General features: G+C 38.2%; 1 protein-coding gene across 1 annotated transcript; it reads left to right on the forward strand.

Annotated features, from left to right (window-relative positions):
- The first annotated feature begins 7,093 nt into the window (after positions 1-7,093).
- LOC101406409 (olfactory receptor 10V1) lies at positions 7,094-8,023 on the forward strand. Its single transcript, XM_004437423.3, has one exon. The coding sequence runs from the start codon at positions 7,094-7,096 to the stop codon at positions 8,021-8,023; it is 930 nt and encodes a 309-aa protein (XP_004437480.3).
- The last annotated feature ends 4,577 nt before the right edge of the window (positions 8,024-12,600 follow it).

Consider the following 12,600-nt stretch of genomic DNA (forward strand, 5'->3'; position numbering starts at 1 on the left):
GCATTAGTATTCATTAATTTCAACAAATATTATTGAGACACTACTGTCAGGATTTGAATTGTTCAATACATAACACCCAAGTAGATGATGGGTGAAAAGTTCTGTTTTAGATATGTTAGACGTGAGATCCTTATTAGTAATCCAAATAAAGATGTCAGGTATACAGTGGATATGCAAGTCTGGAATTGAGGGACGAGGTGAGATTGGAAATAACACATTTGAGAGTTATCAGACTGTTGTTTGTATTTAAAGCCAAACAACTAAATTAGATCACCTACCAAAAAAAAATGTAAATAGAAAAGAGGACCTAGGACCAAGATCCAACTAGGGAAAAAGGAGAAGCAAGCAAAGTAGACTAAGAAGGAACGTCAGAGATATGGGAGTAAAATTAGGAGGAACTAACTTCCCAGAAACAAAGAGAGCAGGGGATATCGCAGAATGTGGCAAAATAATAATGATAATAATAATACTGCTACATATGGAAATTTTCTTTTTTAAAATATGATTTCAAGGTACATCAAGTGAAAATAATAATTTTTCTTTCCCTCAACTGACCTCATCATTGAACTCATCAACAAGTTACTAAAAGATAATCCCCAGAGAAGATGTACCAATGGAATAATCCTGATGCAATTTTAACTTTTCGGAACACAGTATTTAACCTTGTTGCTTTATACTTCCCAAGCAGACCTCAGTCATCTCAGGGGACTGAGAATGTCACTTTAGCCAAATTAGTTATGAATGTTATTATTTGATGATAATTTAGAGTCTGAATGCCAGGGGAACTTCAAAGGTAAGTTCCAGGCTACAGAGATGTGATAAGTAAAGCCCGGATGTTACCTTGTACAAAGAAGAAAGAGACAGGATGGAACATACCCTCTGTCCAAGAGTTGATCAGATATGAATCAGGTCTAATTTCAGAAGTGTTTTAATATAGTGTCCTGAATCAGCAAGATATGTGAATTTAGAAGTGGTCAGCATGCCAGCCCAGGGATTCTCTGAGGACAAAAGGACTTTGAGGAAAACCCCTGGGGTCTTTGATGCTTAGCAAAGGATCTAAGTAAATCTGCTATAGCTTGTAGTCAACATGAGTCCAATAAAAGGTAAGAATCTCCACCCAGACTCCAGATTGTAGAAAATTAGGAATATCCTTAGCTTGTAAGTAGGCCAAACCTTGTGGTGGACATTGGCCAGGGAACAGAAGCTAAGTATGGAGCTTTTCATAGAAAGAGTCAAAGTCCAGTTTCTACTCAGAACCAGTGTTTTATTCTAGACAGTTTAAGGGAAAATCAAGAATACATACCGTGAAATCCGTGCTCTTCAAATTGATGGATGTCAAAGAGGAGATTCTGTCCAAAATCGCCAGGGGCTCATGTTCTAGATCAGATTAAATGAATTCAACACTAACTAGCCCTGAAATATAGAGATGTCAGTACTTGCAAGGGTTTCTCCAGTTTAAAAAATATGCATCACTCCAAGCTTCAAACTTACAGAAGCTGAAAAATTAGAAAATATCTACTTCTATTATAAAAAGAATGGCTAGAAGGTTTCTTCATATTAGGAATCCCCCTTATGCATTAAAAAATAATTCTAATTACACACAATTTTTCAAAAGGCATTATTGCAGAAAAAGAGATGTGCCTGTGCTCCCCTAGTACACTGCCCTTTTATGACAGCATTAACCAAATTTGACTTGTATTATGTTTATTACTATATCTCTCATTCAACTTTGAGCTCTTTGAGTACTGTCACTCTCTCTCATTCTCTACACTTTTCCCTCTTCTCCCAGAAACCAGAGCTATGCCTTACATAGAGTAGGGGCTTAATAAATGTTTTTAAAAAGGATTTATTAAAATAAATATTGTTGATTAAATGAGGACATGGTGAGAGAGGAAGAAAAGGAAGAGCAAAAAAGAAAGAGAGAGATTACAAATTAGGGCACTGAGCAACAACTTTGTGATGATCTGAGAAAGGCTTGCAGCACGTCAATTTACAGTGAAATAGTTTGTTGATAAAGTACAATTGAAATTAAAGAATTTTGTCTCTCTAGGACACCTATCGTTCAGAATTACACATAGTGCATTGCACAGTGAGGTAGAATTTATTTTAATGATAGAACCTTAGACGCTCCCAGACTGACCTAAGAATTAAGTGCTACTCTGCCATTTACTAGCTGCACAAGTTGGTTAAACCCTTAAGACTGAATTTCATCTGAAAAAAAAATGGACAATAAACGTACCTGTTGCACTGGACTGAAGGACCACTTAAGTGAAATGATACCTGCAAAATGATTAGCACAGTGTTAAATGTTACCCATTATTATGCAGTAGAAGAAGAACTTTTTGTTGAATGTCTGAATATTTCATTTGATATACTCAAAGTATGCTTGTAAAAGTATTATGTTGAATCTTGTGAGAATGCCTATATGCTACCACTGTTGACTTTCAGAAACAAATTTCATGTGATTCAACCTATTAGCAGTAAAAGGATACAATGTTGGTTTTCTTTCTTTCCACATGCTGCACCAGAAAATACTCATAGGAATCTCTTCCAGAAAGTAAATAGTCTCTTCAGACATATACTCTCTTTAGATATATAGACATATATGAAATTTGAATTTCATTTTATGAATTAACTTTATGAATGATATTTATGAATTCATAAATTCATATATGAAATTCATATATCTTCAGACATATAGAAAATGTTATTCAAGAATGTCTTGTAAGGACAAATATATCTTTTGCTTGGGTAACTCTGATGCTGGGATATTTTCTTTGAATAGGTATGAATAGATCTCCCAGCTGGTATGAGTATCTCCAGAAGCCTCAAACACCTATGCTCCAAGCAGAGATTTTGCCCTGTGAATGATGGTTATAACATTGTTCTTCCTCCTCTCTTCATCCCACCATCAAAACTCCCAAGTTAAGATTTTATTTTCCTCTTCAGGTGAGTCCGAATTTGTGCTAATAGATATACCATCTAGGCCAATTAGGCCATGTAGATAAACTTAAAGTCAAGACGTTTTATATAAACTATCTTTTAACTGTTACAACTAGTTCATAAGAAGATGAAACAGTCATCATGCCTCATCCTACCTAAAGAGGGATTCTGCAATATAAGGTGATATAGGAAACTAGTAGTGGAACCATATGTGACATAAAATCTCTCCCAGAAAATATTAGACAGGCCTGCTAGGCATTTCATCCACTCAGCAATTTAAGTCTTTTTCAGTCTCAAGATAATGAAGGAATCAATGAATCAGTATAGTTTATTGAGCAATTTAATATATGCCAGGCATTCCAGTAGGTTCTTTTATGGACACTGTTTCATTTGCACCTCACAACAATCTTGTAAAATAGTGAGGTATTATTCTGAGCAAATGAGGTCTTAGAGACGGCAGGTGACTTAGGAAGATCACAAAACTAATAAGTAATAAAGCTGGAATTTGAATACACATCATTTAATTCCAACGTAGCCTTCTACCATCTTTCTTGGAAGCATCATCTCCCTCAAATTTATATGTTTTTTTATATATGCATTCTCCCAAAATCTGGTTGTATAACCAAAGAGGCAGTTTATTGACTTAGTTAAAAGACCATTTCTTAACTACATTTTTTCCCCTTGTCATTAAATGTTGTCTACAATTTAAATTGAGAGAAACTGGCAAGGGAGGGTGCAAAGGTATTGCAAACAGAACAAGAATAAGGGACAATCTGGCTGACAGTATTGTCCCTATGACTCCAAAAAGTAGATCGCATCTCAATCATCTTTGCATCCCCTATAGTACCTTGTATATTTAAACAGTGAATTAAAAAATGACCTACTTGTACACCTTGGACAAGTCAGGCAATCTCTTTGGAAGAGATGGATCAGATAACCTGGCAGAGCTCTGATTCTGTGGGCATTTGTGACCTTCTGTAGCCACCAGTCAACTTGTACAGGGATTACATGAAGGACAAAGAACTCATGGAGCTGCATTCTTGGTTGCAGGATGGGAAACAGTCTCAAGAGATAATAAACCATCTTTTCAAAGACTAGCTATCCCCTGGGAACATTCTCTGGGCCATACCTATCTTAGAAAAAGTTGACTACTACTGTAGTTATTCTCTTTGGCATAATAAGGGAGGAGGAGCTGTTCCAAGTCAAGATTTTATATTTGGGAAGTTCAGGGAATTATATTTTCCATTGGGTAATAGCCAATCTATGGTCTAAATCAGTACATCTAAAACTTTTTTCCTTAAGTACTCTAATTAGTAGGAGAGACAATTTATATTCCTAACGACTTGATGATCAGCCACAAGTAAAAAATCTCTTGGAAATCTTATGTTTTCATTCCCCCAAATTCATGCAAATCTTCCTTCTATGTATACTATCTCCATTTTTTTTAATAAGAAATCATTTTCCAAAAATTTTCAAATTAAAATTGACCTGTTAAAAAAGTTGCACCACGTTGATCCTGGGACTTCACTTTGTCATAGACACAGCTTTGTATCCTCTAGATTTGAGAATATACACATTCTAGTTTAGGAAGCACTCATGGATCCAAATAACCACTACCCTCCCTCCAGATTTATATAAAGAATGAAGTAAGCAAAGAGTTCAGTTATTTGTGTGCATGATGCCCAACATTTGTTGCAATATTTTGGCATCATATAGAAGAAATATCTGAGAGTTCCAGACCATCTTTTGAAACATGGGTGTAGTTGGTTTCTTCTCTGCAATAACACAAGCACTTCATATAATCTAAAGTTGCTATAGCTTCCAGACAGAACCTAACTTGCATCTTTATCTTGTCACAATAAAGAGACTACAATGCGTAGGAAACTTTTGCATAAAGAAATTAACAGAATATTAGACAGTATAATGGATAAAGTAGCACTTAGATTTCCTATGCAGTACCCTGGATTTCTCAGTATTTCTCCACATTTGATTTCCTCTTCCGTTTTCTAGACCCTGAATGAAAGTAAGCCGAGGCAGGCTATACATTGCATTGAGACACAAGTGCTTTGAGGAGATTAGGTGGATTTATGCCCAAGAGGTAGGGTGGACTTCCTGAGCCCAAGAAGGTGGTAACCAAGAAGAACATGAACAGAAGGCACCATTGGGACTTTTTCTCTCTAGTGTCCTTATGAATTGAGTAATTCATTTGTATCACTTGTATAGACTTGATTCAACCCAGAGCTACTGTCTTAGTTTGAGGAATAGAGTTTTAGCCAACAGAAGGCAGGAGATTAAAACTGCAGGCACCTATGAAAACTCTCTGGGCATCACTCAGGACTTCAGGTCCTGGGTCAGAGAGGATTCTGCCTTCTCTTTGTTCCCATTTTCTCTCTCATGAAGGATGAATTAAACCACTCTCCCTCCATCTTCACCCAAGACATCACAGTTTTTAACCACTTCCTCCCTGCTCCTTATAAGAGAAAGAAAGGAGATTCTGTTTGTTGCATTGGCAGGCACAGCACTTACTAGATAAACCACAATCTAGATTATTATGCCTGTCAAGTCTGGAAATACTGCAATCCAACATTTTTGGTCTCAGATCTCAGGTATTCTTTTTCCAATAGACCATCTAGAATTCTACCTATGGTTGAAATATAATCAATCAAATAACAAAGCCACTTAGGAGATATAAAGTATAGAGGGAGGCAACAAGGTGTAAATTAAGATTAAGCACAAGAGCTCTGTAGTCAAATAGACTGTGTTCAAATCCTGGCTCTCCTAATTTCTACATATGTGACTTCAAAACATTTCTTAACCTCTTTAAGCCTAAGTTTTCATCTGTAAAATGGTATAATAATAGTACAGGCCTCCTAAGGTGGTTTTATTGATTAAGTGAGCCAATATTTATAAAGTACTTTTCACCATGCCTAACACTTAACATGGAATAAATGATAATTTGTCATAAGATAGAGCCCCTGTCCTCAGGGAAGCAAGATATAATTTGGGACAGGACATAAAGATACAGTAAAAGATAGTGTGTTAGCACTAAAATCATCACACTATGAGCAACATAGAGAAAGGAGGTGGAAATTTAAATGGGAGTAGCTTAGGAAGACTCCATGAAAGAAGAACGTAACCTAGAATTTGAAAATTGGGCTGGATTTGGATTAGGCAAAAGAGAGAAGGCAAGATTTCTAAATGGAAGGAGAACCGAAGTGTATGGAGCAGAGAGGAGAATGATGGATAAGAGGCCAATGAGTAGACCATATGGTACACAACAGGGATAATTGAGGGCCACAGTGGGATTAGCCTAAAAATGTCAGATCCAAGAGATATTGGAATAATCAGCAGAGGAGCATGAAGGTTGTCACTGAAGCAGTAGGAAGGCATTGAAATTTTTTAAGGAGATGAAAAATATGATAATGGAGAGCAGGATGGATTATAGAGGGAGTAGAAGGGAAATAGGAGATTAGATAGGAGGCTATCACAAGAATCCAAATGTAAAATAACAATGGATAGAACTGATTGGGGCAGTGGGAAGGGACCAAAGCAATAGATATGAGAAATTTCTGAAGGACAAATTATCGATATTTAGGAATAAATTGGATAAAGGAGAGGAAGCAGAATGAATCAATAAAATCTCTAGGTTTTTAGCTACAGAGTTCATGATGCACTATAACAATGTACCAGTAGCATAATTCTCTTTCAATTATGGCATAGATCTACTTATACTTTCCTAAATTTTTTTACTTCAAGTTTCATATAATGAATTCATACTCCGTTTATCCATTTTGTAACTTTGAACTTTAACTTTAAATTGACTTTATTCATTAATTCATTCAGCACATCCTTCTCGGAAACCTTTCTATATTAGGCACTGGAATTAAAACAAAGATCATCAGAATCCCCACCATTGAGGATTTCTCAGTCTTTGGTAGTTGAGGGTAGAGGAGGAAAGGTGAGGGGGTGGCAAATGTATAAATTATAATATTACATGATCTGCTCTAAAATGAAAATGTGCACATAATTGCTAAGGTACCTCAGAAAGTTCTTCAACACTGAGTGGAGGAGTCGGGAATGTGTCATATTAAAGGAGAGATACCTAGAGATTAATGTCATCTTTCCTTTTCATAGGTCCAATATGCTGTCCATGGAAGAAATAAACAAAACTGCAAAGGTACAATTCTTCTTTCGTCCATTCTCAGCTGACCCTACAGTACAGATGGTGACTTTTGTGGCCTTCCTGGTGATGTACCTGACCAGCCTCAGTGGAAATGCCACGATTGCAGTCATTGTCCAGATCAACCACTCCCTCCACACCCCCATGTACTTTTTCCTGGCTAACTTGGCCGTTCTGGAAATGTTCTATACATCTTCCATCGCCCCATTGGCCTTGGCAAACCTGCTTTCAATGGGCAAGACTCCTGTGTCCATCAGTGGATGTGGCACCCAGATGTTTTTCTTTGTCTTCTTGGGTGGGACTGACTGTGTCCTGCTTGCAGTCATGGCTTATGACCGGTTTATAGCAATCTGTTACCCTCTGAGATACACCCTCATCATGAGCTGGCCCTTGTGTGTGGAGCTGATGGTAGGGTCCCTGGGGCTGGGGTTCCTGCTGTCCCTGCCACTGACTATTTTAATCTTCCATCTCCCATTCTGCAACAACAATGAAATCTACCACTTCTACTGTGACATTCCTGCAGTCATGCGCCTGGCTTGTGCAGACACACATGTTCACAAGACTACCCTCTATATCATTAGCTTCATCGTCCTAACCATCCCCCTCTTACTGATCTCCATCTCCTATGTCTTCATTGTGGCAGCCATTTTGAGGATCCGGTCAGCAGAAGGGCGTCACCGGGCCTTCTCCACCTGCTCCTCCCACATCTTAGTGGTCCTCCTGCAGTATGGCTGCACCAGCTTCATATACTTGTCCCCCAGTTCCAGCTACTCTCCTGAGATGGGCCGGGTGGTGTCCGTGGTCTACACTTTTATCACTCCCATTTTAAACCCCTTGATCTATAGTATGAGGAACAAGGAACTAAAAGACGCCCTAAGAAAAGCACTGAGAAAGTTCTAGGTAGGACGATCCTATGACTTATTTAAATTGAGACATTTTTGAGAATGAAATGGGATACTATTAATAGTTATGCTGGAACAACATGCGTGAGCCAGGAATGTCCTCAGCAAACTGAGACATGGACCTTTCTAGGAGCACCAGAGGAAATGAACGCTATTGTCTAATTGAAATACAGCTATATCACGAAGGGCAACATGATGTCCTGGGCATGGATGGAGGAACATCAACATTTATTGGACACCCACTATATATCAGAAACTTTATATGGGTTATCTTGCTTAGCCTGTAGTAAGTACCATTGTCTTCATTTTTTAGAAAGGGAAACTAAAGTGGCTAACAAAAAACATATCCAGGATGAGAACACGAGTATTTAGAAATCTAAAGACTAAGCTGTCTTTACACAACGTCACTCTCCTTGTTCTAGGCTTGCTCTGCTAGTAGGAGTATACGTAACCTTGGGTAAGTCTCTGTCTCTCTGGGCTTCAGTTTCCTTATTTCTAAAGTGGCAGAGCTGAACTAGAAGATTCTACGTGTCCCTTCCAAGGTCATAACAGTATGCTCTACATATTGGCCAAGCAGGCCACGAATGGCAAAAAAGAGTCTTTGCAGTTAGCCAAAGGAAGGGGAACTTTTTTTCTTAATTTTCTGTTCTGTTAACTGAAATGAAAACTCATGATTCTTTTCATAACTTTTAAAGAGCATCCCAGTAATAAAAAGGATAATAAAAATGGAGGAAAATGTTATTTAATTTAATAAGTAGAAATTTAGGAGAGGAAGAAAGTGGGCATCGTTGAATCTTGGATTCCTCATGAATCTCTTCTGTAGCATCTCAGTGTTCCAGACTCTGCATGAGCTTCCAAGGAGACAGACTCTTAACTTGTAAGATGCTCCATTCCTTGCTGGACAACTCGAGTTGTTAAAGGACTAGACCTTCTCTTGAGCTGACATCTGTCTACAAACAACTTTCTCCCGTGGACCCTGTTTTTACCCTCTAGAGATTTCTTCTACAGGACAGCTCTTCACACATACTAGGACAGATTTTGTGTCTTCAACAGTTGTCAGTCCCTTTCCTCTACAGCAAGCACTCCATCAACTTTTCCTCCAGGAGGTTATATTTGAACCCTCTCATCATATCAGTCACCGTCTAGATTTTCTCTAGTTCCATATCCTTCCACAAATTTTCACCCAGAAATAAACACAATACACTGGGAATATTTCAGTCTGGGGAACTGTTACTTTTCATGACCTGTGAGCTATATTTTCATTAATTCATCCTGAACACTTTAGCCTCACAAATTTGGTATCAAATAAAACCTCCATATAGTTTTCATATGACTTTCAATTCTGCCTGACCATAATTTATTTTACTAACATACATGTAGGACTTTTTATTTCACACTGATACATTGTATTTTTATTGGTTTTGGCCAACTGATCCAAAATGCCAAAGTTGTCTTCAGGATTTATTTTATTGATCATAGTTTTGTGTCTTGGTCAAAATTATAATCATATTTCTTTTTGTTTGTCCAAATCATTAATAAATATCTAGAATATGACAGGCTGAATGGAGCATCTAGGGTAGTCCTCTTCTTTGGGAATTGTTGTCCAACTAGATAGAAATCTGCTCAGTTAATATCATCTGTGGTACATTGTCATAATCATGACCCCTTAGTGAATCCCACCCTCCTGCATCCATAACTTTAGGTAGTCCCCTCCCCTCATGGCTATGTGACTTGCTTTGGCCAAACGGAACATTGGCAACTGTGTTGCAAGCAGAGGCTCATACTTACCCTTTGGGAACTGTTCTCTCTTGCTGCCCTGAGACTGCCACATGAAGAAGCTGGAGCTAGGATGAGACCCTGTGGAGCACAGATAAGCCATCAAGTTGAGGCTCCCTAGACCAACCCCAGTCAATCCACCAGATGACTGCAGCCGTGGTAGCAACCCCAGTATGACCAGCAGAAGAACCACTCAGCTGAGCTAGCCCAAAATGCTGACCCACAGAAACATGGGCAAATAAAGTGATTGATATTTTAAGCCATTAAGTTTGGAATGGTTTGTTTTGCAGTGAAAAATAACCAATCAAATCTATAATAAAGCATCTCTCCAAGAAGGATATCATGGGAAGCATATCAAATCCTTTCATACAATCAAAATACACTATAGCACTTGTATAAACCTAACCATTTAGAAGCCTTATTTAAAAATGAGGTGCAGGGCTGGCCCAGTGGCATAGTGGTTAAGTTCGCGTGCTTCAGTTCGGCAGGCTGAAATTCGCAGGTTCGGAGCCCAGGTGCAGACCCACGCACCACTTACCAAGCCATGCTGTGGCAGCATCCCACATATAAAGTAGAGGAAGATGGGCATGGATGTTAGCCCAGGGCCAATCTTCCTCACCAAAAAAAAAAAAAATGAGGTGCATTTGGTATGATTTATGTTGGGTCACTTCACACAGGCTCTTAGTAATCACCAGGCTTTTCAAAATTTTTACAAATTATCTGTTTAATCATGCATTTCCAGAATTTTACCAGGGATTGGTGTTGAGATGTCTATCTTATTGTTTCGAAACCCACTAGTAGTTTACAATGTTTTTTTAATATCTGTAGCTTCATCCAGACGGAAAAAGAAACATTTCAATAGCTGTGAGTGCCTTGGGAATGGAGAAGGTGGCATTCATTTTTGAATTCCCAGTATTTAGTACAGTAGGTAGCAATTATTAGACTCAGTTGATTCACTATCAACAGATAAATTACATCTAGGGAGGGTGTCTTGCCCCTCAAAAAAATTGTATGCTCTTTATATAAAGGGATTTTGTTTTAACCTTTTTTCTATCCTTTGTATTCTTCATTGCTCCTTTCACAGTGATAAATATTTCCATAAATATTTGTGGAATTGAACAGGACTTTCTTTGGAGATAACTTTTTTCCGGTCTTCAGATTTTTTAAATGTTACTAATAAACATACGTTTTTATTAAAACTTTTTTGAAATATTTATTGTTGATACTAATTTTTTAGTGTTTTATTTGATTGCATATCTATTAATCCTATGTTCCTTAAGAATTACAGATAATGAAAAACACAAATGGGAACTATAAAATAGCCATTTGAAGGAAGTGGGTACCTATTATTATTGCATATTAAAGGAAGACCATATATTTTGCTGTATTCAGCCCGATTTTAGCAAGGATGTTTTTAAACTTCAATCACTCAGAAAATTTTGAGAATTTGTAATTTTCACTTGCTGCATTTCTTGAAGGAGTGCATCTGATTGGTGGAAACTAAATTATATCCTAAATTATTAGGGAGTTTGAGGGTTTTCAGCTTTTTGGGTTCTGAAGTACGTAAAGACTCACCAGATGGTGGTTGGAACGGATTGTGTACACATCAAGTTGCCATATCCTCCACAAGTTGCACACTGACCTCAAATAGCAAAGACCATCTAGTGCAGTACTCCTGAGTAGATAGGCTGTCTAACCAGACTGGCGAATTACAGATCAGAAAATTGTCCCACACCAGTCAAACACATGGAGAATATTCAAGTTTGTAATTTATAATTAAAATACACACACACACACACACACACACACACGATGTGCAAATGTTTGTTGAAAGGGATGTTATCATGGTTAGAGGAGGGAGGGACAAGAAGAGTCAGGTAGGGCTTCATGGTGGAGGCAAAACCTGAGCTGGCCCTGAAAGGAGGGCCTTTTAATGATTAAAAAATTAATTCAATATTTTTGAAATTTCTAGGCACCAAGCTAACAGAAATGGTTTCTTCCTCCAAAGAGATCACAGTGTCCTTGAGGGAGATAAATAAGGCACTATAGTATTACAGATGCTGTGATGGAGTTATGTACAAGGTACAGAGGGAACAGAGGGGGACAAGGTGGTCACTTGTCCTGGGTGGGGAGGGTGGCCAGGAAAGTCTTTTTTAGATGAAGTGTGGCTGAGCTGAATAGCTCAATAAAAAATACATCTCCTTAAAAGATACGTAATAGAAAAGAATGGTGGTATATCATTTAGGGTTTAACTATCCTCCTTATTTTAAACAGAAAAGATTGAATGCCATGAGATAGGTGCTTACCAAATCATTGAAAGGAATGGAGAAGTAGGCTCTGGGCTGGGACTCTAGGACAGACTCGACAGCACAGAACTGGCCACCCAGAGGAACCACTACATCTATCTGAAAGAGTCTGTGGAATCAAGGAAATTTTGGCTCCAGAGCCACACCACATCTTTTAGACTCCCAGCAGTAAAATGGATGCCTCATACTCATCTCTCAGGCACTGAGTTCCTCCCATCTCTCTTCTAATTTCATCCCATACCCAACATCAGATATTGTATGAGATCCTGAGACCCAAAGATGGAAAAGACATGCTCCTCTCTTTAAGAAGTTTACTGCCTAGAGAGGGTAACAAACATGTTAACAAACCACTATGACGTGATGCAACAAAGGCTAAAACTGAAATATGAATAAGTGCTGTGAGAGGCAGGGGCAGAGTGAGTTACAGTCTGGGGTAACCAAGCAAGCCTTCACAGAAGATGTGGCGTTGGAGCATGTGAGGAAGGATGAGCTG

Source organism: Ceratotherium simum, chromosome 34 (assembly GCF_057802395.1).
Source record: "Ceratotherium simum simum isolate JZ-2026a chromosome 34, ASM5780239v1, whole genome shotgun sequence".
Lineage (NCBI taxonomy): Eukaryota > Metazoa > Chordata > Mammalia > Perissodactyla > Rhinocerotidae > Ceratotherium > Ceratotherium simum.